Here is a 27,763-nt window from a genome sequence, read left to right as displayed (position 1 = left end):
AACTTGTTGTCAGACACCGCCGTGGTTCCCGCCGCTGCCTTCCTGAGTGCAGAAGGAGCGAGCGAGGGGTGGAGTGTGCAGGGGGGCCTCTGTTTCCACGTGCTCAGTCACAAGCAGCTATGTTCCAAGGCAGACTGCCTGTGCAGAACCTGGCTTGGTGACCCTGTTTGCTTGCAGCTTTTCTGGTAGCTCCTTAAGAGCCAAGCACTGCAGCAGAAGGTCTGTATGTTTAGGCAAGGGGTGTCCCTGGAAGAGAGGTGCAGGAGTACAGCCCCGAGCACAAAGAAAGGAAGGAGTTGAGGTCAGTGATGCGTGGGAGATGGTTTTGTTGGAGGGGGCAAAACATCCAAGGAGCCCCTGTGCAAAACAGTCCTGTGAAATGTGCTCTTTGCCCAGAGTACAACTAACCCAGCAGAGACCTGGGGAGGAGGGGTCAGGAAGCTTTTGGATATAGCAGCAGCCTGGGAAAGGAAACAGGATTCTGAGCCAAGGAGCGAAAAAAAGTAGTCAGATGACACCTGCAAACTGGAAGTGCTTTGGGAGCAACGCTGCACTCAACAGAAACTGCTCCCCTCTCCTGTTCCCAGTCGATTCCAGGCATACAGCCCGCTTCCAGCCTTCCCTGTCTGTTTCTCTCAAGGAAGGAAAAGAAAGAACATAAGGTCTAGAAAATTAAATGAACTTCCTTGTTTCTGCTTCAAAGGGAAGATATGGGAGCCCCTTGCCAGGAACAGGTCAGGAGGGCAGCTGGCAGGGGGAGGGGAGGGGTGGAGAGCTGGGCTTGGGGATGTCTTGTCCCACTTCTGGTGAGAAGCCAGTCAACTCTCCTGCATTTTATAAATAGGTTGGTTTGGTTCCCACCACGTGTTCTCACGTCTCCATCTTATGGATCTGCAAAAGAGGAGCCTTGAGTGCCAGAAATAGCATCTTAGTCCAACCTCTTGTCTGCACCCGGCTGTGCCTGGCACAGAAAATCAGAGGGGGCAGAGCCTCCCCACCAAGCCCTATGCTGGAAGGAGCCTTGCCAGAAGCTGTGCTCACCTGCTATAAATTTTGCTTTATGTTGCATGGCTGTGTGCAGCTGTGGGGCCACAGGGTGTTTCTGCCCTTTTCTGGGCAGGTCTACAAGGCTAGCCCAGCCTTCTATGCTGCATCCCCTCTGCGCTTGGAGGAGGAGAAAATGCAGATTAAAATAAAAGGATTTAAACCCATCTGGGCATTAATGCTTGCATGAAAAAAAGATGCTTTTAATTCCTTCAGGAGGATAACAATTCTCAGAAGAGACACTGGGAAAAACTTGCTTCCTCTAGGAACATGCAAAAGAGTACTCCAGGAAAAATTGAACAGAAAAAGATTGCTTTCTCCTCGCCTCCTCAGCAGGTGAGCAGAAGCTGGCTGTGCGTGTTATTGGCGCTGTGGCGTGGCGTCCTGCCAGGCAGCCCTGCTGCCCTGCTGGGAGCTGCAGCTTCTCACGCCTGGGGGCCTTGTGGGGTTCCCACAGTGCAACTGCTACTTGGAACTGTTTCACCTTGCATGTGATGGTTTAAAAGAACAGTAATTTGTTGCTGGTATTTTCCAGGGGACCCTTTTATTGGTTAGATGTTTTTTATTAATTAGACTTTATATCATGCTCAGCAGGCTTAGCCATGCATCCTGCATGACTGGAGCTCACCACTCTGCCCCCAGAGGTGCCGGGCAGGTAAATGGGGAGGATTTAGCGTAGTCTAGGAGGCAGGACCCACGACTTCCAGAGCTACAGGTCCAGATTTTTCATAGAGAGAGCTGTCAGCAGGGAGAGCACCCGCTGTTCTCCATGTGGGTGTCACACTGTTAATTGCTGTGGCAGGCTGGGACCTGGCCACAGGCTGTGGTGGTTTCATTGCTGCTTTACCCCTTCAGTCAGGGTCGTTTCTTTTCATCAGTTCCGTAGGAATTGCTTGTGCTGTTACAGGGCCAACCTCTCTACTAATGGAGAGTAATGCCACAGTGATGGGGCTCAGGTGCCCTGGTGGGCTCACAGTCCCCTGCTACCCCCCACCCCGAAATTCGGGGTACGGCTGAAGGCTACAGCCAGCACCGGGAATTGCCTGTGTTGGTCTTCACTTTGCAGAATGTTTCATGGCAGAAATGTTTCAGTAGCAATTTATTGTTGCAGGAGAAAGAGATGTTATGGAGTAACTCTTTTAATGGATTATTTGTCAAGGATAACAAAATCAAAAAATGTTGGCAATTACCATCTCTAATTTAAAGTTATAAAATGAGGGCTGGTCCTGTTCTTCCAGGGTACTCAGACACAGCCTGAACATTGCAATGTCAAAAGGGCAAGAAAACAAGCAACACTTTAGAAGCAAGGCCCTCCATCATAAAATTAGGAAAGTCCCAAGCCCCTCATTGATTTACAGTGTCATATCACAAGCCTAAAAGTGCCCTGGCAGATCCCAGGCTGATCACCTTTCTCATGCGATACAGAGTGCGAGGTCCGCTTGTAAAAGAAATGATTTTGCAATTGCTTTAAAAGAAACAAACAAAATGCCCAGCCTCTCCCTGGAGCCAGGCGGTCATTACCACCACCTAGGAGAGCTGTGGGGGGCTCGTTTTCAACATCCCTGCCAAAGTATTTTCCTTGTGAGGACGGTGGCTAAGGCTTTCCTACCGAGGCACGGCACAGATCTTGTAGGGCTGCGGGGCCATCGTGATCCCTAGCTTGAACTGGAGGCTGAGCGTGGTGTCTGGGGGTGCCTGGAAGGTGAATTTCTGGAGCAGAGACGTGAAGAAGAGGAAGAGCTCGGTGCGGGCCAGCAACTCGCCCAGGCAGGCACGCTTCCCTGCAGAAACAACAACCCATGGCATCCTCAGCCTGCCCTGGCTGCCCAGCTGCATTTGCTTCTGGAAAAGCCTCTGCCTTCCCTTAGGACCATGGTCCAGCTGTGTTACCCCCTTCCCAGGATGAATTTTGCTGCCCAAACTGCAATAATGACGTTGGTGTTACAGCATGGGCTGCCCCCCAAATCACATGACTTTGTGAGGGCACCTGTGTGTGCCCATACGCACAGGCACTGTATCCTCCCCTGCTTGGGTAAGCTGGCACAGGCGGTCAGGACGTGCCCCTCCTGGGAGAGGTGGTTTGTTTGAGTGGGAAACAGGGGTTCTAAAAGCAACCTCCCTGAGGAAGCTGTTGGCTGTGGTGGCAATGGTGAACACCCTAGTGACCTCAGCCACGTGGGAGCAGGAGCACAAGCAATGCTCTTGCCTTGGTGAAGGTGTTTCTAGGGTCTTTGGCATTTTCGTGCTCTTTTATTCATCCTCGTGTCTCTTCTGTGCATAGGAAGAGAGACAAGAAAGGGCTGAGAGTGGAGTTGTGGTGCTTTGGGGTGGCCACATGAGCACTTCTTGAGCGGCACCTCCCAGGGTGCAGCCAACATCTGCCCTCTGCAGTTGGAAGCCGCATTCCAGTGCCTCAGCATGGAAGCACGAAAATCCAGCAAATCTTACCTATAGAAAATGCCACAAAAGACTCCCTTTTCCAGAACTGACCATCCTTCAGGAAATGTTCAGGGTTAAAAGTGTCAGGAGTTTCCCACTCATTCTTGTCAAACATCACTGAGGTTAAATTTGTGAGCAAAACAGTGCCCTAAGAGGAGAAAAAGAAAAATAAATTGCACTTTCTTTGTCATTGACAGCAGGGGAGCTTTTTTATCTTCCAGTCTCCTCTCCATGAAGAACATCCATAGTCAAATTCTGCTGCAATTATTTGTCCAACACACCCTGCAGGTTCAGTTTTTCCTACTTGTCTGTTTGGAGGTGCAATGATTATATACCCATGTTTTCCCTCATCAGCATCAGTTTTATCTGCTGTAATCTTGGTCCAAAGTTCCTGTAAAAGTTGTGCGAGATGGGATCTGTGCCTCAATGGTGTGCGCGGGGGGTGTCTCATGCTGTTCAGTGTGCCAGACACTGGATGACAGAAAGAGGAGTTCAATAGGAGTGAACTCTGGACAGGGCAGAGACGCTGTGGCTCTGCCCCTCCTACCTGCTCAGGAGGGACCTGGCCCAGTGAAATGTGCCCGGGCAATTGGGAGTCACTTGCTAAAGTCTCAGCGCTCGGGAGTGGGGTTACCTTTGGTATGTGGAAGCCATCCAAGACCGTGTCCTTCACCGTCAGTCTTGGCACGTTGAAAGGGATGATGTTGCCTTTCCTCTGCGCTTCATGGATGACAGCATTGGTATAGGGCATGTTGCTCCTGTCCTCCAGGGCTGGCTGCCGCGCCTGTCCAATGACTGCATCAATCTCGGCTTGCACGCGGGCTGGCAGGAAAGAGCAGGGGTCAGCCAAAGTGCAAGAAAAAAACCTTTGGAACAATGCAAGGTGGTTGCTGTGAGCGTCCCCCAAAGACCGACCTGGGACACCTGCTACTGTTTGCACCTCTTTTGTGCAAGCACAGGGGGATTCCCAATTTTTCTCTCAAATAAGAGAGTCTCTCATGAAGCTGTGAGGGCTAAAAGGAAGGAAAAACGCTGATCTTTTGCTAATTGTACCTTGAATTTCTGGATGCATGGCCATATACAGCAGAGCCCAGCGGAGGGTTGTGGAAGTGGTCTCGGTCCCGGCAAACAGCAGGTCAAGCGCGCATGCCACAAGGTGTTCCTCCTGGAAGGTGCCGCTGCCATTGTCCTTCACAAAAAGGTGCGTTAGTGACGCACAAACAGCGAGGGCTGCCCTGACACCAGGTTTAGTCCAAGACAACCCCAAGGATTTTGGCAGAAGCTGCTGGCCCCCTGCACCTCCATCCTGCTGACAGGTGCCCCGAACCTGATGTCCATCCTAAGCTCATCAATGGCCGCACAGGCGGCTCAGATGGAGAATTTGGGCTTGTTTCTCATCCCTCCTGATTTCTAAGCCCTGCTGCAGAAGGGTTTGCTCCGTGTTGCTGACCTTGGCTATCTCCTGCAGGTAGCTGTCAATGAAGTCCCGGCTCTCTGAGGGGTTCCAGTCCTCCTTGTGTTTGTTGATCTTCTCTTTCACGAAACATTTCAACAACCTCCAATTTTTAAAAATGGTTTGGTGGGGTCCAGGGAGGAACTTCATTATAAATGGGAACGAGTTGTACAGCTTTGGACACAAAAGGAAAGAAGTAAATTGAACAAAGGACTGAAAAAACCCTTCTGTAATCAAAACTTGAGGAGCCTGCAATACCACGCTTACTAAATTGCTGGAGTTGATGGAAACAGCTCAGCTCTAGAAGAGCATTACAAGGGACTGGTATTGCTGTTACAGAGTGACTTGTGCATTACCTGGCGTTACAGCAGGGAGGTTGGCAATCATGGCAGGAAAGGTGATGTTGGGCAAGAGAGAGCAACATGAGCATTGCACAGCTTGAAAATAAGGCAGAAATAAATTACGGACAAATCTACCCTGTGCAAAGGAAAAGGGAATGACAACGAAGTTTGGTGATGAAAACACTATGATTTTCAAGGCTGACTCCAGAGAAGAAACTATGGCCCTGCGAAGGGCTATACCTGGCTCATGATGGCCCCATGGAGGCTAACAGTCTCATCCATCAGCTGCAGCATTTTTTGGAAGTCCTTATCGTGGTAGTCAAACCTATTGCCAAAGGTGATGGAGCAGATGATGTTTGAAACGGCGTTATAAATTTTAAAGTGAGGGTTGAAAGGACTCCCTGGAGAAGAAAAAGGGAATGATCAATTCTCTTCCAGTCTTCACAGAAAAGGAGAAGAAAACACAGTTGCCAGAGGTAAAATATGCAACAAATATGAGTGAAATGAGTGGTCTGTGATGGGCACCCTGTGTCACTGCTCTCCCAGGACACCTTGCTGCCCCCACGAACTGGCCAAGCTTGGCTGGGCAGCTCCAGCGATCCCAGTTCAATCAGATTATGGAGATGTTTGTTTACTTTGGAAAGCAAGGTCTGCAGAAGAGCAGACGTCATTTGAATTCATTGGAAACGTTGGTGTTTACACACACATGGGATTTTTCCAGAGATCTCCAAGAGAGCAGTAGGCTGAAGGTGGGCTACAAATAATGTGTTGGGTGTTACCTAAGCTGCATTCACCAGTCAGTTTGAAGGCAAAACACCCATGAAAGAGAGCTGAGATGCTGGCAGGATCCTAGCATTGCTTGCAAGGCGAACAATTTTTCAGCATTCTGTAGATCATGGGTGAAATTATAATGGGCCGTACTGGTTCCTGTACGAAGGCCGTGGCACTTACCCTGCTCATCCCCAAACACATCCACAAGGCATCGGCACTCCTCCTGAATGCGCTCCTCCAGGCCCCTCTTCCCCAAGCCAAAGTTTCGGAGGGTGCTCAAGGTGAACCTCCTCTGCTGCTTCCACAAATGCCCGTTGGAGGAGACCAGTCCTGGCAGAAACACCCCACCATGAGCCAAGGCAGGTCCCTCCACCGAGAGAAAAAAGCTCCAGGGCTCTGCCTTCTCTCCAACTGTCTTGGTCCTCTGCAGGGTCAATGCTTTGACCTTACAGCTGAGGTATGTGTCCTGAGGTGTAACTTACCTATGTTGCTGAAGATCTCCCTGTCAAGAGGAACTTCAGGGCGATCCATGAAGTTTTCCCCTTGGTTTACAAGAACTTCCTTAACCATCCGCAGCCCATTTATGAACACAAATGATGCGCTGCCCAGGTGCAAGCTGAAGATGTCCCCATATTTTTCAGCAAGCTAGGAGGGGGAGGGAATAAATAAAAGGGGTTTAATTTGTAATGGACATGTCTGTCAGGACCGGGACAGCCCTGACAGGGTACATGGGTGAAAATAAGGGAACCTGAGAGTGGGAGGGGAGACAGGGTGTTTGAACAAGTGCCTCCTTGTCTGTATATGGTCTTTTTTCTTTCCTCTTTTCCCAAATCACTGATCAGGAGTTGGTGTTAATTGGCCATAAATTAAGTAAAACTCTCCAGGTGTGATTTTTCAGTCCTGTGTTTTTCCAGCTTTTGTTTCACTCCCTTCCTAAACACCCTTCCAGTCCCTGGTCAGACCTACGGGACTCCTACAGCAGTGACTGCACCCGTGGTGTCAGGCCATGCCCTTTGCCCAAAGGATTGTGCCACACTTGTCCCCCTCCTTGTACCTGGGCAAACTTTATCCTCATTGCTGCCGACCGAGGGCAAACCTCATGCCCGCCCTGGGGTGAGCGCCTCCAAGTCCTTATGGGCCATGGGGTTTGGGTTAATCCCCTCCCCATGCTGCAAAGGTTGCATAGCCGCAATCCCCTCCATCCCCTTCCCCACAGTCAGGTGGAGGTGCAGCAGCAAGGGAAAGGAGAAGGGGCCGGGAGGGAAGTGTTTCGGCTTTCTGTGCTTCATGTAGTCAGCAACGAGCAGGAAGACAACGAGGAAGATGAGGAGCATCTGGAAGGAGATGCTCTCCCAGAGGAAGCGCAGCATGGGTGGATGGTTGGGCTCTACAGGGACGTGTCCCACAGCAGGTCAGGGCAGGTTTAGCTCACAGGGCACCATCAAACCCCCCAGGGACAGGGGGGAGATGGGCAATGTGCTGGTTCAGCTGTGGGCACAAACACAAGACAGCATGGAGCAGCTTTTGCTGACCTGGCCTGGAGGCTGAGTTCGGACTTCTGCTTTCCCAGGTTTTAGCAAGGAACATTTGATTAAACCCCTTCTTGATTAAACTCATGCATTTCCTCTGATCTCATTAAAAAAAAACCAAACCAAAACAGGGGGGAGATGGGCAATGTGCTGGTTCAGCTGTGGGCACAAACACAAGACAGCATGGAGCAGCTTTTGCTGACCTGGCCTGGAGGCTGAGTTCGGACTTCTGCTTTCCCAGGTTTTAGCAAGGAACATTTGATTAAACCCCTTCTTGATTAAACTCATGCATTTCCTCTGATCTCATTAAAAAAAAAACAAACCAAACCACAAACCAAACCACTCCCAGCTCCCCCTTTCCCCTCCTGCCTCCCACCGCTGCTTTATAAAACCCCAGTGATCTGTGTCCTTGTCTAAAGGACAGAAACAAGCTTTGCAGAACTGGGATTGAAACCTTCCGGCAGCCTTGCCATGCCATTCCCATGAGCCCAAGGCTCAGTGTGAGCCCTGCTCTCTCCTCCCTATGGTGCCCTCACCGTGCCACGTCCAGGCGTCGGCTTCACGGTGCCGGGGAGGCTCCAGCCGCTCCGAGCGCCTCGAGCTTTCCTCGTTTGCAGAAGCTCGTTCGCTGGTACGAATAGTCCCAGACCAAGCCCCAGGTCAGCGGGGACATCTGAGATAAGGTTGCACAAACCTTTCACAAACCATCTGACTCATGGGTTGAGGTTTGGGTGCGTCAGGGTGATGTGGGCTGGAAGCAAACAGCTGTCCAGGATCTGCGGCGATTTCTAAGTACCGTAATTTTCTGATCTCCACCAGGCAAGCAGACCAACCTGCTTCAGCCATGAGGTTGGCCCTGCCCTGAGCCTTCCAGCCATCCCTTCCCACCCGCTTTGGCCTTTGAGTCTGTAGCCTGTGCTGAAGCCTTGTCCAAAGCCCGACAAACATAAGGCAGATGCTGAAAAGCCAAAGCAGATGCCCAGCTCTGCAGGCTGTGACTCTTCGGTGGTAGCTGGTAACAGGCTGTGCCTAATTTTCCCATCTAAGAGTGGCTCTGAGGCAGGTAGTTGATGGTGGGTAGTTGATGACGGATGTAGACCACATTGAATTTTGATGTATGTGTTGTATTTTATTGTGAAAGAAGCAGGGGAATTTGCAGCAGCGGTTTGCCATTGCACCATGCGGCTCTGCCACGGCTGTTTCCAGTTGTCAGCTGCCACCTCGTGCTCTGGGAGACAATTTGGGTTCATTTTCTCTCTTTCGGGGGCATCAGTTGCAGCCATTGCAGTTGTCCAGTGCCAAAGACAAGGCACAGAGATGCAACAGTGCCGCTGGAGCGATGACATCCATGCAAGAGTGAAGCCTCTGCATAACCTTTGCAGCATAAACAAATTCTGTCTCCTGTCTTTATTGTCTGGGACCATTACAATTAAAAATGGTGGTGGTGGTGGGGGGGGTGTTGGGTTTTTTTCCCGACTGATTTAAAAAAGAAAGAAGAAGAAGAAGATGACTTCAATCATTTATTCTCTCCATGAGTAGGGAAGGAAACCCTAAAGTTACAGGGAAAGGCAAGTATAAAATGGAAGAGGGAAGAGATCACCATTTATTTGCTAAGCCAGTGAAAATAATACAAGCTGTAGCCACATACCAGAGGTCAGACCTACACCAGAGCGAATAAAAAAGTAGAGAGAAACCACTGCCTAGTCCTGAAAGGCTTTGAAAACTTCATAGGTGAAAAAAAGTCCACAGATCTTTTATGTTTTCTCTTTTAGAAAGAAAAAAAAAATACACAGGAGCCTGTAACTGCAAAACATTAATTAAAAATGCAATAGGATTAAAGTGATCAGTTAGAAGGACGGCTCATTGACAAAATCCCTGTGTGCCCGGCATGGCAGGAATGTGATGTGCAAAGGACTCTCCCATGTGGCATAAATCTGCCACTGCACAGTGATTGCTTTGTAATGTAGCAAAGGCGGTTTATTGCCAGAGATGGAGGCTAAAGCCGGTGGAAATGAAACTTGATTTAATCCTCTTTTCCTGTTAACTGTTCAGTATCCTATGCGGGTGCCCATAGAAAAGTCACTCATGAAAGGTGAGAAGGAAAAAACTCCCAATCTTTGCCGTGACTGTATTCCAAACAAAAGCACACGGGAGACAGCATTTCTAGGCATTAATTCTTGGTCACATAAATGGAAAAATTCTCTACAATATGCATATGTAATTAACACTTTTCCAAAGAGACCCTTGTATGGGCAGAAGCAGCGTCTCCATCACAGGCGGTGCCATGCCCCTGACCCACCTCCTCAGCCCCACGCTGCGGACATGCCCATCATGCATGGCCACAAATCTTTGCCAGCAGTGGAAGGGAAGTGGGTGCGCTCGTGACTTCCCACTGCAAAGCCTCCATGCCAATGTTTCCTTCCTGACGGCCAGCAGCGAGCCGCTGAGGGCATGACCCTTCCGACACTCTGCTGCTTCTCCTCCTGTTGGGCTTTGGCTAAACTACTCCTGAGCAACTCCATGCAATTATTTTTTTGCAACTTTTCTTTCACATTGTGTATTTTACTACCACGAACCTTTTTGGATAAACCCTTCCCCCTCATTCAATTGCAATACTTCATTTTTATAGCCATTCATGATCTGGAGGCATGGCTTCTCATGCCATCCCACTTGGGTTGGCCCATGGTAGAAGCTGCTTCTACCACCCTGTAGCCTCCTAATTAAAACTTCCATATACATATGAGATTAAAAAACGGGATGCTCCTGCTGCAAGGATCTCTATCTGCATTACAAAGCAGCAACACGGTGGTGTGGGGAACGCACATGAAACGGAGGTCACCTGAGCCTCAGACTCAGCCATGGCCACCTGGCAGTCCAAATTGGTGCTGAGGCATGAACCAAGAGCTTGTACGTCCAAGGCCAGCTGCCCCCACTGACCAGGGCAACCTCAGAAAACACAGCCCATGGCCATTCAGGGCGCTGCAGCACTGGGATTTAGGGGTTGCTAAATGGTCTCTGGGTGGTGGACGCATACCCTGTGGAAGAGACACTGTGGACCCAATTGTACCCATGGTTTTGCAGCTGGCAGACACCTTCCTGGGAGGTGCTAATGGCAGAAATTAAGTAATAAGGCTTTAAAATTCATAGATTTTGTCAAACTGATAGAACTGGGGAAGGCAGGAGGCGAAAGGAAAAGCCCCAAGGATGGTCCTTGCTGCAGTGTGCAGGATGTGGCCCTCCTGTCCTTCTCACTGCCATCTCATTGGTTGGTGCTAGACATCCATGGCCCAAAATCTATGGAGCAGATAGGAGAGGGGGCACTTTCCAGGCTTGCGGAGGGCTGAAGCAGGGGGGTGTGGGGCAGCCCCATGCCAGCCTCAGTCACGAGGCAGCGCATGGATCTGGAACGGCTTGGGGCAGCGCGTGAGGCTCAGCGTGAAGGCGAAGTTCAGCGTGGTGGCCGCTGGCACCCGGAAGGTGAACTTCTGCAGGAGGGCTGTGAAGAAGATGAAGAGCTCGGTCCTGGCTAGCTGCTCCCCGGGACAAGCCCGCTTGCCTGGAAAAAGGAGCAAAAATAACACCACCGAGTCCTGAGCGAGCTTCAACAACCTCGCAGGCTCCTCTCTCACGTGCCGCCTTGCACAGGCTGAGGGAGCTTTTCTTCCTTGAAAGGTTAGGTGGCAATGTTCACCCACACATTCTGCAGAAATCTTCCCCAGAAGTTTACTGCTGAGCAAACTGCAACGGCTGTTTGGATAGACGAAGAGGGGAAGCTCGTTGAAAAAAAAAAGCATTTCTGCAGCTTGCACAAGAGGAAAAAGGCTTATTTTTTTCATCCTGCAATAACAAATTGATTGCCCTCCTGCTCAGAGAAATCAGTATTAACTGTTACAGGGATTTTCACTGTGGGAAATGCTGGGCCTGGGCTGAAAGCCGGACAAGGAGCAGCACCTCCTACTCTGGAGGGGGTGTTTTGGGGGGAAAAAAAAAAAAGCATTGCAAAAAGAAAAACCTTCTCCGCATCCATCATCCTACCTGCAGAGAAGGGCAGGAAAGCCTCCCGCCTCCTGTACTGGCCGTTTTCCAGGAAATGTTCAGGATTAAAGGTGTCTGGAGTCTCCCACACATTTTTGTCGAACATTATCGAAGTCAGGCTGGTCATCAGGGTGGTGCCCTGCAAGAGGTGGAGAAAACGGGCGATTGCATGATAGAGAAGAGCCAACGTCTTGTCAGACTAGTTTATTATTAGCTCTGTTCCACACACAATGTAAACTACATTTTTTTTTTAAGGGCAAAATGCTTTTTCCTAAGCTGTGTAATTAAATGAGGGTGAAAGCCTCCAGGATTGTTCACTTCTGTGCGCCTCTATATATCACCATAGTGTTGATCTGTACCTTGTGCTGCTGTCACTGCTGACGTTAATATAAACCATCTTTAAATTGATAACATTGTGTTCCCATAGGAATTTGAAGCAATTTAACCAAATAATTTTCAATTGATTCCCTTTATTGTGTTGGTTTTTTAAAAAAAATTATCTGCTTTATCTCCACATCCTTCATCAGAAAAAGAAAAATATTTTAATCAGTGCCCAGATTTTTTATTTTTCATTTTCCTTGACGCGATGCAACCAATCAAGTACATGGAAGAGACTAGATTTATCTAAATCTCATATTTGTTTTCATAGTGTCAGAACAGTGTGTACACATCAATACTTACTACCTGGCTTTTATCAAATGCTACTTTTAGTAGATGATTTTTAATACTCTGTGCAATTAACAACCCCCAACTCTTTGCTTTCCTATGCTTCTTGGCCCTCTATTCCTATAATGCCTGGAGGGCATCTTGTATAAAATTTAAGGGATAAACCTTGTAAAACTGAAAATTATGACCAACACTGTAGGATCTCACAGTTCTCCTCCATAAGGAGGTGAGACCTGTAATAGCCCTACGGCATCCATCAGGAGGGCTTGTATTTTCTAACTAAGATATCTCCATAAGATCCTGCTGACTGGTTCCCCTTTGGTTGAGATTTGTGACATGAAGACCTCAATCTCATGGGGCAATGGGAGGGCTGGTGGTCTCCATGTACTTTGGGTAGGTGGAAGCCAGCCAGGGTGGTGTCGCTGGTGGACATCCTGGGCACCCCCAGTGGCACAACGTTGCCCATCCGCAGGACCTCGCTCAGCACTGCGCTGGTGTACGGCATGTTCTCCTTGTCGGCCATGGCAGGCTGGCGGGACTGGCCGATCACCGTGTCGATTTCCAGCTGCACTTTCTCTATGGAAAGAGAGAAAAAGAAGACCTGTGCTCAAAAGATTCCCAGTAAGAAAATTGGGGCATAGGCATGTCCAACATGTGGTAAAGCTGGCAGTAACTCTGTTTTCTGAGTTTCACTTATCTGGTTTTGGGCTAAATGAAGGACCCATCAGTGGCCCTACCCTGAATGTGGGGGTTTGCAGCCATGTAGAGCAGAGCCCAGCGAATGGCGGTTGCCGTCGTCTCAGTTCCAGTTAAGAAGAGGTCCAGGGTGGAGCACAACAGGTTTTCCTCATGGAAATATGAGCTGGTGTCACCCTTAAACTTGGGGAAAAACATGACAATTAAAATTCTTATTTGGGAGGAGATGCCTTCAAGAACCCAATCCAAAACCATGCATACATGTCAAGTCCTGCTGCTATTTTATTATCCATCACCCCTGGACTTGGAAATTTCTACCCCTTACTTTCACTAAATTACAAGCCCCATGGAATGCTTTGAAAGACACACTGTTTGCTGTAGAGCGACTTTGAAAGCAGGTAATGTTCTTAAATGTGAAGTTTCACAATAGCAAACACAGGCCTGTGGGCTCTCATAGAAACGTGAACACGTTCCCTGAGAGTCCTCCTACGCTGCATGACAGAATGCAAAATGGAAGAAGACAAAGTGTAAATACTTTCAAATGAAAAAAAAAAATCTGTGTGTTTTCAAAGTAATCAGGCTCCTGCTGTTGCTAAAAGTTTAATGTGGAAGAGGTAGGGAGGAGAAGGCAATGCAGGAGGCATGGGCTCCTCTGACAGAACAAGCCTTGAGTCTCATCTGTTCATTGCTTAGGTTAAGCTTTAGAGGACTTTAGGTATTTTCCTCTTACCTTTTCTATTTCCTTCAGGTAACAGTCAATATAATCTCCTGCCTCAGACTGGTCCAAATCCTCCTTGTGCTTTGCGATCACTCCCTTCACAAAATATTGAAGTTTCTCCCAGTGCCTGAAGATTTTCCTAAAAGGTCCTGGTAACCATCTCATGACCAAAGGAAAAGCATTATACAGCTGGTGAGAAATCAAACAAGAGAGCAAAAGAGCATTTCTTGACTTAAAAAAAAGCAGGTATCATAGTTGAGATGATAGTACAATTTATTAGCTCTGCTTGCTACCAGGAAAAAAATCAGGTTTGCTGCAAAGGTTAATTTAGTTACACAGATGTAAACAAGTACAAACAAGATAAGAATCGGCCAGATATTTTCTGCTGATAAAGTTCTCTAACATTGGATGACCAAAGCTCTGACCTAATGTGAGGTGGCCACCGGAGTCATAAATCAGTGTGGATGCAGAGGACTCCCTCAGTGTTGGGGTCCGTGGAGGGACAGAGATCAGACCTGGCCCATGGTGTGCGGCCATGCAGAAGTTTTATCCTACTTTGGTTATAAACTTGGACTCTCAGACAGTTTTGTCATAAATAAAAGTTATTTGAGAAACTGGTTGGGAGAGGGGTGGGAGACAAGAAGGGAATTTTCACTGAGAGTGCTACTAATTGACCTTTTTGTAGAAACAGAGATATTTTTAAGGTTTTTCTATTGCTCTTCAGTTATATCAGGCATAAGATTGGTTTTACAATCCTGCAGTGTTTTTTCTCCATGTGCCTCAATAATTTTAATTTGCTTCCTTGCTTTCCTGACAGATTTTATGTATAAACCCAGTCTAATGTAAAACAATACCCGTGGTCATTTCCCTTATAACATGACTCTCTTTCTACAGGGAAAAGCAGATTACATCAGTGCCTCAGAAACTCCAGTTTCCCAGCTCTTACGTGCAGCTGAAGCTAGAAAAGCATCTGACCGGATTTACCTGGCCCCAGAAACTTCCGATGAGGAGCAGCGTTTCAGCCAGTGAGTGCAGTAATTCCTGGAAACGGTTGTCATGGTAGTCAAAGCGGTTCCCAAAAGTTATGGAACAGATGATGTTTGAAACGGCACCATTAATTTTGTAATGAGGGTCAAATGGCTGTCCTGGAGGAAACGAAATGAAAGAAAACTTTCTTTTTTTTTTTTATTTAAAGTCTCAGTCAAAACCACGTTCTCTACCAGATCAACAGTTGTGAATTTGGGGTGAGACCTCACCCACTTTTCACCCATGGTATTGTTAAGGCTTCACCCTGTGTCCTGGGGTCCCCACCACCCCCATCACCTCCAGCATCCTGCTGGAAGTTGGGTGTTGTGTGCCACGACACCCTTTCTCCAAGGACATACCCTCCCGTCTCCAGCCCCAGCTACTGGCAGACACCAATATCAGCACAGAGCTGCTGAAGCAGGGTTTGAACCTCTTCCCAGGGAAAACAACCAGTAGGATGCCACACTATGGCTGTTGGGTTTGCATGTTCCAACATGGTTTTGGTGCCAAATTTAAATACCAGCATAGGGTCCCTCAAAGCTAAGCCTGGCGTAGGGAGCTCAGGACTAACCACACTACAAAAATGCCATTGCACTGGCCTTTAACTGTCCACCCCAAAGAAATCAAGTGGGATGGGAGAGAGGGGAGATGATGAGGACTGCAAGTTTCTGCAGCTGCCTATAAAATCCATCTCATATGGCCCATAGACATGGTGCACACAGCTCCTAAAAGAGCAAAGTGTGGTGTGACGTTCATCACATCTGCATTCCTTGTGAGAGCTATCGAGCAGATAGTGCCATCTCCTAGGGCACATTTAAGCAGCCTGGAGAGCTACTTGCCATCATATGAGAGCCTAATATCAGTAACGAACCCAGCCCAGCCCTGAGCTGCTGCTGGTATGCTGGGGACTTGCTTTGAAATGCAAGGCACTCTGCACAGGACTGCTCATCTCTCCACTCTTCAAGAAAGTAATTAAGCTGGGCTGGTGCTCTGATATTAGAGTGATGGACATGATCACTATTTGTCATTACTAATGGGGAGAAAGGCTCAAAACAGCAGCTTAATTAGTTTATTGATTAGGACTATAAAGGACTATAATCAATTGGCAACATGAAGTATTTGGCCTGTTCAGTGCAACAGCAATTAAAATGGAGCAAGTTCAGTATATAATTTCACAATTCCTATTTAGATCTTTCTTGTTTACTATATATAGCTCCATAGAATTAGCTAAACCCCATCTGCTTCTATTTAAAGCTGAAGTGCAACATCACCCATGTACCAACATACAAATTATTCTTACTAATATCCCTCTGGCAGTTCTTAAAAGCTGGACCATAAAAGAGCAAGGCACACGCTTCATCTGTGCACGATACAAAAGGAAAGCCTGACTAAACAAGTTTTAAAATACTTCGCAAAACCAAGGACAAGCAGAGGTTAACTAAGCCTCTGAGCATACGTGCCGATTGCAGGAGAGCTGCAGGAGAGACTTTCTTAGCCATATAAACACGCAAGTTATAATAAACACCTAGTATATATTTGCTTCATATTAATAAGAAAGAACTAAAATAGTAGGCTGGAGGTCTACAATAAGTGTTAGAAGGTGCAGCCAGGAGGTATAAGAGATTTGAGGGACTGGAGAAATGTTTTTCATGTTTGGAGCTGCGTCAGAGTAAGAATTTTACTTCTCATTACTCATTTAGCTGGAAGCTTTGGGCACGGTGCTGTACCTTAACCACACACCTTTCTCCTCCTCAATCGTCTCCACAAGGTACCGGCTCTCCTCTTGCACTTTTTCCTCAAAACTTACAGCAATGCTTTTCAGTGTTGCTGAAGCAAACTTTCTCTGTTGCCTCCATATGTGCCCATTTGATGATATGAGCCCTGTAGGAGGGAGAAAACCAAGCAAACAAACTCTGGGTCACATATGAATGATGGGATTCATAAATGGCCATTTGTCTTGAACAAAAACCCCAAACCAAAGCAAACAGAACCCGTAGACATTGAAAAACTACAGCTTTGCCTGGGAATTAAAATTCAAGAGTAATTGGCTTATGTTAAAGATCTAGCTTTATGGATTTGCTTTAATCTGCTACTTTGTCACTTTGCGTGGGAAAAAAAGGTGTAAGCCAAAATACTATAAGTACTATCACGCTGTTGGCAGAGCTGCAGGCAGGAGCGCCATACCCTGTCTCTGGAGCTACATGCAACCAGGAGAGAAAAAGTAAAAAAGAAATTAAAACCAACGGGAAAACTCTTCAAGTGTATTGACTGCTGGGCAACTTGCATTTATTTCTTCTCTTTCATCAAGACCTGACTTGGATCCCATCATCACCCCTAAATCCCAGAGAGATTAAAATGTACACCTATGAGATTATTACACTGAATTCATTCTTGCCTTCCTCCATGCAAGCTTTTATGGCTGCAGTTGCCAAGGGTTAAATTCAGCCTGTTTCTTCAATCTAATTCTTATCATTGCAAACAGATGAAAAAATTTTACCAAAATCCTGGTAGCTGTGCTTACCAAAGCCTCTAAATATTTCTTGGAGAAGTGGAATATTTGGTCGATCTGCAAAGATTTCAGCCTGGTGGACAAGAGCTTCTCTCACCATTTGGTAGCCGTTGACTACCACAAAAGTCAGACTTCCGAACTGCACGCTGAAGATGTTCCCATACCGACCAGTAAGCTGAAAGAGAGTTCATCACCCTCTGAGAGCAAGAACGTGGGGATTTTCAAAACTCACCTGGACAAGACCTCAAGAAATGGCATGTGACTCTGAATTTAGTCCTGCTTGGAGCAAGGGAACTTAAGAAAAACCCAAACCCAAGTCTGCAGGTCCCATCCAACCTAAACTATTCCATGAAGGCTAGAGATGGCATAAAAAAATGCTAGGGAGCTGTGGTGTGGGAGAGATAGTTTGCTTATATTTGTTAGCAGATATGACCCAGGTTTCACCAGGTGGTCACACTGATTTAACTTATAACAAGGACATTACTTGTTTTGTAATGGATGGGGTCCTGCTCTGTCCCTTTTCTCTACAGGAAGGCTACAAGAGGTGAAGGCACCACCTGGGTCACCACACCGAGGCTCTTGCTGCAGAGGGCAAAGCACAACAAATAATCCCTTTCATCAACTTTGTGTCTAAAGTAGTGTGGTTTCTTGTTCCAGCTACCCCATTTAGAAAGTGGCTCCAACTGCTGATGGCTAGAAACCTACTTCTAATTTTAAGCCTGAATGCTCTTATGGCTAAATTACAGCCATTTTCCTTGCATTGACTTTGCTAGCATTAGTGTCTCCTCTGCAGCGTTTAACTCCCTGATGTATAAGAGCAAAGGATGATCATATCGTCTCTTGGGCCTTGCTCTGCCGAGGAGCTCAGGTCATCCTCTCAGTATGAGTCTACATGAAAGGACACACATGGTCACCCTGAACTGTCATGGTGACTCGGGAAACCAGTCTGGGGCCAAATGGGTGTCTCAGTCATTGTGTACATGTAATGAAGACGACTAATTTTATTAATAATAATTCTGTGTACTGACAAAATATCCTGAGCATGCTGCCTCAGTCTCAAGGTAGGTAGGCTGGTGTCATCCTGCTAAGTAAAAGCAAGAGGTTTCACTGGAAAGGGTATTTGCAACCAGCAAGTCAGAGCTTTTCCTTCCACTTTTTCAGAGGAGCATATTCAGCATGTATAAAATCTCTCTCTCTCATTGGTATTTGTGGGAGTCAAAGCTCTGGAAACCTTTCCAGAGTCATCACTGCCTCTTTCTGAGACACAGAAGAAGCCACAGGGATCGTTAAGTCAGGGTCTTAAATGTTTCTTTCAGATGTAACGGGGCAAATCGTTGGCCTCTGAGCAAAGACAATGACAATACAATTTCCAGAGGTGATGTTCACAGTCCAGTAAGTTCATTTCTCACACAGCACTTGTCATCTCTCCCCCAGCCTGTCCCAGCCCCTCTGAACTATTCTCCTGGGCTCCAGCAGAAAACAGTCATGGTCAGATGGGAATAAAGAGGAGGAACATGTAGGTCTTCCTCCATTACAGGTTTCTTTCCCATTGGACCTTCCTACTCCCATGGAAGAGGAGGTGATATAAGAGATAAAACCAAGAAGGGTCCCCTCGGTTATTAAATAGCTGGTTCTTCAGAGGCTGCCCTTGCTTCATATGTTTGGTGACAAAAATCACTGAAGAGGTAAAATATTGTTAGTAGGAGAAATGTCCATGGAGCTCTTACCTTCTGCAGTGCAAGATGGAGGGGCTGCTTAAAGTCCACAAAGGTTCCCACGAGAGGAAAGAGCTGTGGCCCTGGAGGGAAATTCCTGGGACGTCTCTTTTTCACAAAGTCAATAATCAAAAGAAATGTGACCAGAACCACCAGGAGCGTCCGACCATTCAGGTTTTCCAGGAGAGAAACCACATCAGGCCAAAACTGAAGCTCCATCTTGGCTGATGAACTCACAGATTTTCATCCCAGGAAAACACTTGATGCTGACATTACATTTGCTAAAACAGGAGTAAGGAAGGACTGGAAAGAAAACAAAACAAGCTAAGATGCTGGTAGTTTACTGGGGACAGGACTTGCCATGGGTGAGCTGTTTTCTCATGTACAGCTACTGCCAGACCACCTGCTGAATAACAAAGTTTAAACACCGGGATCTCCAAAAAGATCCCCAAAACCTCAAACGTTTGGCCAAAAAAAGTTATCTTGCAATCCTTTAGCTTTACGTCTCTGTCAACTCCCTAATTTTCTCATGGAAGAATACTCCTCCCTTCTGCCCTTAACAAGGAGCGCCTTTATACAGACACCTAGCTGGGATTACAAGCATTACAAACATTTGAGGTTAGGTGAAAGCAGCTTACTTGGCTAATTACATATGGTGGGCGTTGCATAATTTAAAAAATGGTAAGGCATCTGAGGTGATGGACACCGTACAAGTCGCTAAGGGGCTGATCCTGTTAAGTGCTAAGCGCTGTCTGCAAAGGGCTGGATGCCTTCAGCGCCCACCAAAGCCTGCCCGGCTTTGCCAGAGTCATCAGGTGAAGTTCAGACAAGGGAAGCACTGCGAGAGCCCAGGGCTCTGCCCAGCCACTTAAACAAGAGTTAAAGGAGCTTTATTTCGAGAGTGAGAACGTAGGCTCATGAGCTTGCCAGCTAAAGGAGAGATTGGAACTTATGCATTTAAATCTCCTGGGTTTTCTGAAAATCTCCTTTGAATAAAGCTTCACGCTGTCCTGGGAGAAGGCTGCAGTGGACCAACAGTGAGCTCTGTGACCGTGAAACAACCTCGCAGCGCCTGCCAATATTTTAGCTACAACTTGTTTCCAGTTCTTTTTTTTTTTTTTTTTTAAGAGCTTTACTTTGCAAACAATTTAAATTTATATAAAATAAAAACTGTCAATAATTATTTTTCAAATTATTTGCCTAGAAGTTGTGGTGAGAAGTTCAGAAGAATGGTAAATTTTTATTGTCTTCAACATTTTTTAGAAAGCTTTGATTTTTCAGGAAAAAAAGCAAATTTTCATAGGAAATGACTGGGAAAAAATTTTAGTATTCTCTCGTCTTCACTACTTCTAAAAGCTTTGCTGTCCATGTCTTTCATTACCTTGGTGACTGCAGTGCCAGCAGAAGCACACCCAGGCTGTATGACAGACCTGCCCCTTAGTTATTGCAGGAGTCCTTTTTAAGCGCAATACCTACCTGCAACCCAACACTTCTTGGTTTGAAATATTATTTACAGGTTTCTGGATGGTATTAGGCACCAAGTGGGGAGCAGTAATGGCAGAAACATCTGACATCACTGGTCTATAAAGTAGATTTTACATGGCACTGTGGCACAGCTGTGAGCAGCAGTGGTTGAACATGCTTTGCCTACTCCCGTGCCGGTGCCCCTGTGATGCTCGTTTGCATCAGTGCACCTATTCCACCCTTCCCAGTGTGGCAAGCCAAGCCTTGCTTACCAGAGGCTAAATCAGGATAGTGGGCTCGTGCTCTTCATCCTGGCATCGGGGAGATGACTCGGTTGGTGGAGGTGTCAGCCTACAGCACGCTCAAAGGGACTGTGATGATAAGGCGTCAACTTCTGCTAGCCCAGTTTCACTCCTCTGTTCTTCGCTATGCCATATGATTTGTCAGCATGCACACAGAGTGCAGATCCCTCTACCACTTGTGGCTGCTGTGAATTGGGCTACGTGCAAAGCCAAGGTGTTAATGTGTTCTTCTGGGTGGTGTTGTGGGGGTGGATGCATCGTGGTTGACAGGAGAAACGTTATTTTTAGCAGGAGGAGCACATTTTGCATGTACTCACATGTGTCTTGTCAGTCAGAAACCTCAAGCCTCTTACTTTGCCTTGAAGCTTCACATGTCCAAATGCATCTCTTCACAAAGTCCTTAACACACCAGATTTACTAAAAATTAGGGAAGAGCATTCCAGTATTACCAGGGCTCTCCTAACCTTGGTAGACAATAACACCAGCATGTTACCAACTGCATTGCGATGATGCTATTTTGGATCCCAGGCTTTAATCAAATCAGTTCCTATCACGTGGTGATGTGCAAATCCCCAAAGCACTGAGGAAGTCATATTGCCGCGGCGCATGGGCAGTACAAGACTGTTGGACAATTTGCAGTCTTGACAAGACCCTTCGCTGTAAGATCCTGGTCACCTGGAGGATGAACCTGTGCCTCTGGCCAGCACCACAAACACAGGAACATTGGTCTTTTGTGGTCCAAATAGCCAAAATGTGAATTAATATGAGATAAGGATGTACTCCCACATATCTAAGAGGGAGTGGGATGTAAACCCACCTTCCCCAAATTCCTCCTTGAATACCATTTCAGACCACAGTACACAACTTTTTGATCACCTCACCTGAGCTCATGGATACTGGGTAGATAAATTGTGCCATATTGCATGGACACACACACATCACTGCTTGAATATTAAGGCATCTTGAACAGCCAACAGACAGAAATTGGCCCATATGCTTTGTACCTTCTTCCCTGGCTAGATGTCTAACTGTGTGCAGAAGGTTTTGAAACACAAAGAGAAACATTCTGTTAAAAATGCAATTACCATTTGTTTTTCAAGATATAGTATCCCATTATTTTTTCCAGAGAAGTGAAATTCAATAAGGTTACAACAGAATGTAGTCCAACAGTTACCGTACTTTCAGAGCATTATTTAAGCTACAGAATTTCTTAATGATTAGAAACATATGTAGGAAAAATCACATGCAAAATGAGAATGACTGGAGACAATTTTCCCCCTGAACACTTTTTTTCAGGCAAGTAACAGCTCATCCACCACTGTGGTTCCATGCACCATGCTGGAGGTGTGAGACCCCCACCCACTCAGGGAGCCATGTGCTCAGGTCACGTCAACTGACAGGCTCCAGTGAAGTCCAAGGACCCATCCTGATTTACATCAAGGAATATTTTGCTGCTTCTTTCCTCCTTATGTCGGACGCAAATGAGTGATGCCATTTTCACCATGGGCAAGCTGAAAAGCTGTGACCACCCCAATGGGCTTGTTAAGGCCATGTCCCAGAGGGCTTTCACGTGGGTGTAGCTGCCATTTCACAATCCAGCCCAGGTGAGTCCTAATGGACCCAGAGGCAATGGCAGGTCTGGATACTCATTTGCTTTTAGGATTTGCTTTACTGGATCAAATGTAAGCTACAGGAAATTTGTAATTGCAGAAGGCGAAGAACAGAGAGTTCTGGGGCACCTGAACCTCTCCGGAGCAAGCTCAGGGAAGACATGCTTGAATCCAGTCCTTAAGCTTAAGTTCCCCGCTTGGGGTAATTTCACTGGGATATAAGTGCTCCCATGCGAGCTCAGGGCTCAAATCTCTCTGGGAGTCTGACTCCAAGCCCTGAAATCAGGTAGCCAAGTCCATCTTAACTGCTGTGCATGCCTGGTGAACACTAAAGTGCCTCCAATTTTGCACCTTTTCTCTCTCCTACCTAAGACTAGATTAAAATATTCTCCAGGTTTTCCTGGGACTCCCACAGATCTCTCAGCTATAGCCTCCTGGCCACAACAACATTTCCAGCACTGATTAAAGCTATGAGACAGGCAACCGTCACCGTGAATGGGTAAACTGAGGCATTATGAGTCTAAGCCAAGTGGTGTGAGTAGACCTATAAAGTGTCCATTGTGCAATCCAGGAGGGCTCCCAGAAGTCAGGATGCTTGATCCCCTTCTGTAACAGACCAAAATGTCCCTTTTCTGCTGTAGAAGACAGTTGTGTTGAAGGGATTGAATTCAGATTTGTCAGCCAGATAATTCAATGTAGGTAGTGGAAAGTGGTGCAGAGAGCACTCCCTGTGCCTCCAGACCCTGGATCACCCCCTGACTTTTTGGTCTTTGGGCCAAGATTTTTTTCCCTTCACAGCCAGGAACTGCATTGCCTTTGCCAGCCTCATGCCGCCCGCACGGCAGACCCCATACGGATGTATTGAATCAGATTTCGGGGGTGCCGGGTGCTTCCCCCCGCGGGGGCCGTGCTCACGGCGCTGCCGGCGGCAGCCGCCCACGATCCCCCCGGCAAGACTCTGCCGCCGTCTGCCGCAACCTGGCAGAGCCGGGGCTGCAACCCCGGCTGTTCGCATGGGGCAGCTTCCCGCAGCCGAGCTCTTCCTCCAGCTCTCCATAAACCTCTAAAATACTCTCCTTTCTAAGATGCACCTTTTCAGTATTCACAGAGAAGAGTACAGTCACATATTCCTCTCAAAGCCACAAGGACTTGACTAGAGATAAAATGTCATTTATGTACATATCACAAGCGTTTTTCTAGGCACAGATGTCTTTCTGGTGCCAATATGCTGTTTATGTACTTATCTGTCACAAGCACATGTCTACATACATATGCCCTGCTGGCAGAGGCACAGAGCATTTTGAAACTCTTATTAGACTGCTAATGAATAATACGCATACAAAGGAGAAAACAGAAGGTGGATCTATCAGGAACAGCCTCTTTCTTAACTACCTTTTAATTGTAGGAGAGGAAGAAAAGAGATGAATTTTGATATGTTGGCATCTGTGAGGGCCTGCTTAGCAGCATCGAACGCCATCATTTTAAAAGCGGATTTTTCACAGGTTTGGGTATTTTGGGGGGGGATTTTTTTTTTTCTTAAAAAAAAAAAAACCCACAAAATTTTGACACTGAGAGTATTGCAAATCCTGGTGCCAATGATGTACGATAGTGTGATTGTCACCATGGAATGCTGAAAAGCCCGAGCAGCTGTTTGGCATATTGACAGTGCGAATTCGGAGCGTTTTAAATGCAAATGACAGTATTCAATTGATCGCACGAAAACAATGGGTCATAGCCTTACCTTTCCTTGGCTACGCTCTGAATAATCAGTCTGCAAATCCATGCACAATAGGGATATTGTACATGTTCTGGGGATTTTGTTCCCCATGTACATGGGGGTCAATACGATGCTTCTTTTGGGCAGAGCTGAAAAAGAGGTGCTGCTGCACTGTCCCGGGCACTGGACTGGGGTGAGGTGGGGAAAGGGGCATAATTTGCTCCAAATGCACCTCGTCCTAAGTGTCAGCCTGTTTTTCTTCACTTCTATCCTTTTCTGCTTGCTCTTTAATCATTCCCAAGGGTGGCTGGCTTTCTGCCTGACTTGTCTCCATTATACCCTGCTGCAATCAATATGGCAAGCAGAAATCAGCAGGAGAAGGCATGTTCTGCTCTCAGTGAGAGCCGGTGGGAGGGAAGGAGATCAGGCCAGCCAGCTGCAACCCCATCCCGGCAGGCAAACTGAAATCCAGCCGAAAAAGCCGCCGCCAGACGCCCGTGTCCTGTTTCCTTCGTGGTGCCCCCTGCCCGGCAGTGAGCAGCAGGTAAAAGTCTTCCTCCCTCTCCCAGCCCTGGGAGGGCAGGCAGCAAAGCCTCTCTGTGGTAACATTTCCACTGAAAGCAGCTTTTTTTGCAGTGGTGGAAAGAAAAAGAAGAAGGGCCTTTCCAAAGCAGAAAACTCCGAGAACGGAGGACCCAAACTTTCACCCTGTGCAGGGCTGTTACGTATGAACGCTGCCAGCGCTTGGTGGTCCTCATTCTGGTTCAGGTCTCCAAGGCTGACCATGCTAAACTGAAGGCAGGCATTGCCACTCCTCAATATCTCTAGCCATAGCTTTTTGTTTTCAAGACCCAGATTTCTTTAAAAACAAGTTCAATAAATGTGCAGGAGTGCTGTGGGTGAAGACATCACCCAGAGAGTGCTATCTGCCCCGTGGCTTTACCTTACAGCACACGCATACGACATCTCCCTCCAACAATTTTAAGTTGGTGCATTTCTTCCCTTTCCTTATTTTGTAAACCTGGAAGAGCTTTTCAGGGTTCCCATTCCTGCAATCCCCTGATTGCAGCTAAATTGTACCATTGAGCAGTGCTTTTCTGTCTTCTGTCCTTCCACTCACCATTCTGGTATTTCAGTCATAAGCATTTGGGGTCAAGCACTGTTTATTGCATCTCCTTAATCCATGGGTTGTGTGCTCTGGGGCAGCTCTGGGTGCTTCTGCAATCCAACCAATGTGCAAACAGCATCACACTTGCCAGAGCAGTTGCTGAGATGCCCGTGCTCAGATTTATACCTCGGATCATAAAGTTGAGTTGAACATCACAAATGGCTGAAGTTCTTGAGCTGCCTGAATGTGGGGTCTATGTGGTGGGCTCCTTGCACCAGAGATTGGCTTCTCCATGGAGACTGCCAGTTAGAAAATGTTCCATTTTAAATGGGGAGGTTCATGAGGAGTTGGAGGCTGGAGATAACATGGCTAATGTCATCCATTTATGGAGTCCTGTTAGGAGGCTCCACATTTTTTTTCAAGCTTTCCCAATCTTTTCCAGCAATACTGCGTGGGTATGGAAATCAGGTGACTTCTGTGTACAGCTGAATTACACCTTTTTCAGCACTCAGCTTCTCAGTCTCTGAAGGAAGGCAATGAATAAAACCCAGCATCATTTTATTACCTTTGCCTTCCTAAGATAAATCTGTTTACCTGTAAACCGGACGTATTAAAAAACAATCAGCCAATAGGAATAATTAGTTACCGCACAGGCATGTGATTTGCTCAGCCTCTGGAACAGGGTAGCGTCTTGCTTAGCTTGAACTCATTGCTGATGGATGCTTGGTGAAAGGTCTTGGAGACTATGTACTCAGCTAAACGCTGGGGAGACAGAAAATGATTACTTCAGAGAGACATTGCTCAAGTCGGCTCTGCAAGAAATTCATCACCAACAGCATTGGCACCACACATGAGCAGTGGCGTATGGAAATTGAACTGTATAAAGTAACAAAATAAGTGAACTAAGGGAATATCACATACCATTAGCATGGGGGGATGAATCATTACCCAAAGGGAGAAACGTTCTTATTTAGTGGGCTTTTGTTTAGTTAAAAGAAATGCTTGTATGGGAGGATTTAGCTGTGAACACAAAGCCTTTGTGTTCTGGGAACAAAGGGAACCAAACCAACACAGGTTGGTAATGGATAAACTTTCTATCAAACTCTGCTGAGCTGGAAGGTAAAGCCTTGAGCTTGCTATCAAACGCACAGGACTGGCCTCTTGTGCCTAAAATCCCATGGCCCAAACAGTTGCCCTTGGAAGTAAATTTATAGCTCATTTCTGCTTAGCTCCAAGTGGCCAGAAGGCCACCCTGAAATAAAGCCACCACCAAGACCAAGAGGAGAGGCTGCTGCAAAAGGCTGCTCCCTCCACATCATGCATGTGTCTTAGCAAGATGCTCTTGTTAAGAATAAACTTTTAAAAGAAGTAGATGTTGCATTTAGACAGGAAGGTCAGTGCTTGGTCTGAGTCCTTCTGGGGAAGTCTTCTTGCATGGAAATTAGGAACTCGGGCCTCCTTTGCGCCAAAGACTTTCTGTGATCCCTTTTACCTGAAAGATGGAGCACAGCTTTTATCAAAGGCTCATGAACATGCAACAAAGTGTTTGACTTCATGTTGAATATTAAAACAAGCTTACGTTGTTTACAAATAGCTTAGCACATCTGAAATGAAAAAGAAGATGCCTTGTCTTTAGCTAAATGGAAGGTCTGATCTCATTCTACCAGAAGAAGTTCACAGTAAAGCCACTCCATAATTGGCCCTTGTGATGGCAGGACCAGTAGAATTTTTCCAGTCTTCCTCCTGCTGGCAAACAGTAGAAGGCAAAAGTCTTGTGGAGACAGAAGGAATAAAAACAAAATTTCTTGCAGAAGGCTAGAAAACTTTCCCAAAGCATTTATCTTCAAACTTAACCACATGATTTACAAGCTTATTATTAGTTCCCCCCCTCCTTACATAAAAAGAGAAATTTAAAAAGTGTAGATTAACACATTTTTGGATATCTTCCAAGCTCTCGATTCGTCTGCATAAAGGATTATTTTGACAAATCAAAGATCACTTTTTGGGTGGCCTGGAGAGCTGCAAATTTGTACTCTCTTTGTAGCAGAAATGATAGCTTCTCGAAGGGCACTTACTTGTGTCTCTCAGATAATTACAGAGACTAATCCAGTCCAGCTTCTCATCTAACTGTAATAAAATACTGGCTGGTGATTCCTGAGAATTTTTGCCATATTGGTCAAACACGGGCTGGGGACTGCCTTGGGTACCTTAATCTCTACCTATTAACCACTCAGTAGCTACTAGAAATTATTCAGTGAAGGGAATCCTTTGGAGGTGCTGCGAGACCGTCTTCAGTGGAGGCCTCTACTGAGAACATGCAGTTTATTTGGTGGCAATTTATTCTTCATTTTACATTTACCTGCTTCTTATGACAGACTGCTTGTGTTTCTGGACTACCTGACAACTCTTTTGTAAAAGATGTCTGTTGAACCACACCTGGGTCACACTGGATGGGTGCGGAAAGTGCCCCTGAGCCGGTGACTGAACAGCATTGTGGTGGAGAGCACGGAGCGATAGTTGGGCTGTCTACTACCCTGCTGCTTCTGGTAGCAGCGAGTCCTATTTTGGCATAACAAAAAAGCAACATGCCTAAACTGACTCACCCCGTTGACCAAGAGCA

At 46.7% G+C, this 27,763-nt stretch overlaps 2 protein-coding genes across 3 annotated transcripts; both read right to left on the bottom strand.

Annotated features, from left to right (window-relative positions):
• Positions 1–2,649: 2,649 nt before the first annotated feature.
• Positions 2,650–7,418, bottom strand: LOC104123941 (cytochrome P450 2J2). 2 transcript variants are annotated; one of them, XM_009636234.2, is made up of 9 exons: positions 7,226–7,418; positions 6,531–6,695; positions 6,225–6,378; positions 5,518–5,674; positions 4,934–5,110; positions 4,537–4,672; positions 4,118–4,305; positions 3,493–3,631; positions 2,650–2,825 (listed from the first exon to the last, which is right to left on the bottom strand). In XM_009636234.2, exons 1-9 carry the CDS (start codon positions 7,416–7,418, stop codon positions 2,650–2,652), a joined length of 1,485 nt encoding a protein of 494 aa, XP_009634529.1. The 2 variants fall into 2 exon arrangements, with proteins under 2 accessions (XP_009634529.1, XP_035747666.1); XM_035891773.1 differs by having other exon boundaries at positions 5,518–5,678; positions 6,229–6,378; positions 6,531–6,693; positions 7,263–7,418.
• A 3,536-nt stretch (positions 7,419–10,954) lies between these two features.
• LOC104123882 (cytochrome P450 2J2) lies at positions 10,955–19,161 on the bottom strand. The gene is made up of 9 exons (XM_035891754.1): positions 18,955–19,161; positions 17,240–17,402; positions 16,459–16,599; positions 14,677–14,837; positions 13,705–13,881; positions 13,016–13,157; positions 12,667–12,854; positions 11,613–11,751; positions 10,955–11,133 (listed from the first exon to the last, which is right to left on the bottom strand). Exons 1-9 carry the CDS (start codon positions 19,159–19,161, stop codon positions 10,955–10,957), a joined length of 1,497 nt encoding a protein of 498 aa, XP_035747647.1.
• Positions 19,162–27,763: the final 8,602 nt, after the last annotated feature.

This window comes from Egretta garzetta, unplaced genomic scaffold (genome assembly GCF_000687185.1).
Source record: "Egretta garzetta isolate BGI_Z169 unplaced genomic scaffold, ASM68718v1 scaffold163, whole genome shotgun sequence".
Lineage (NCBI taxonomy): Eukaryota > Metazoa > Chordata > Aves > Pelecaniformes > Ardeidae > Egretta > Egretta garzetta.
The sequence above is the reverse complement of the archived record's forward strand: the minus strand, read 5'-3'. Positions and strand labels throughout refer to the sequence as shown.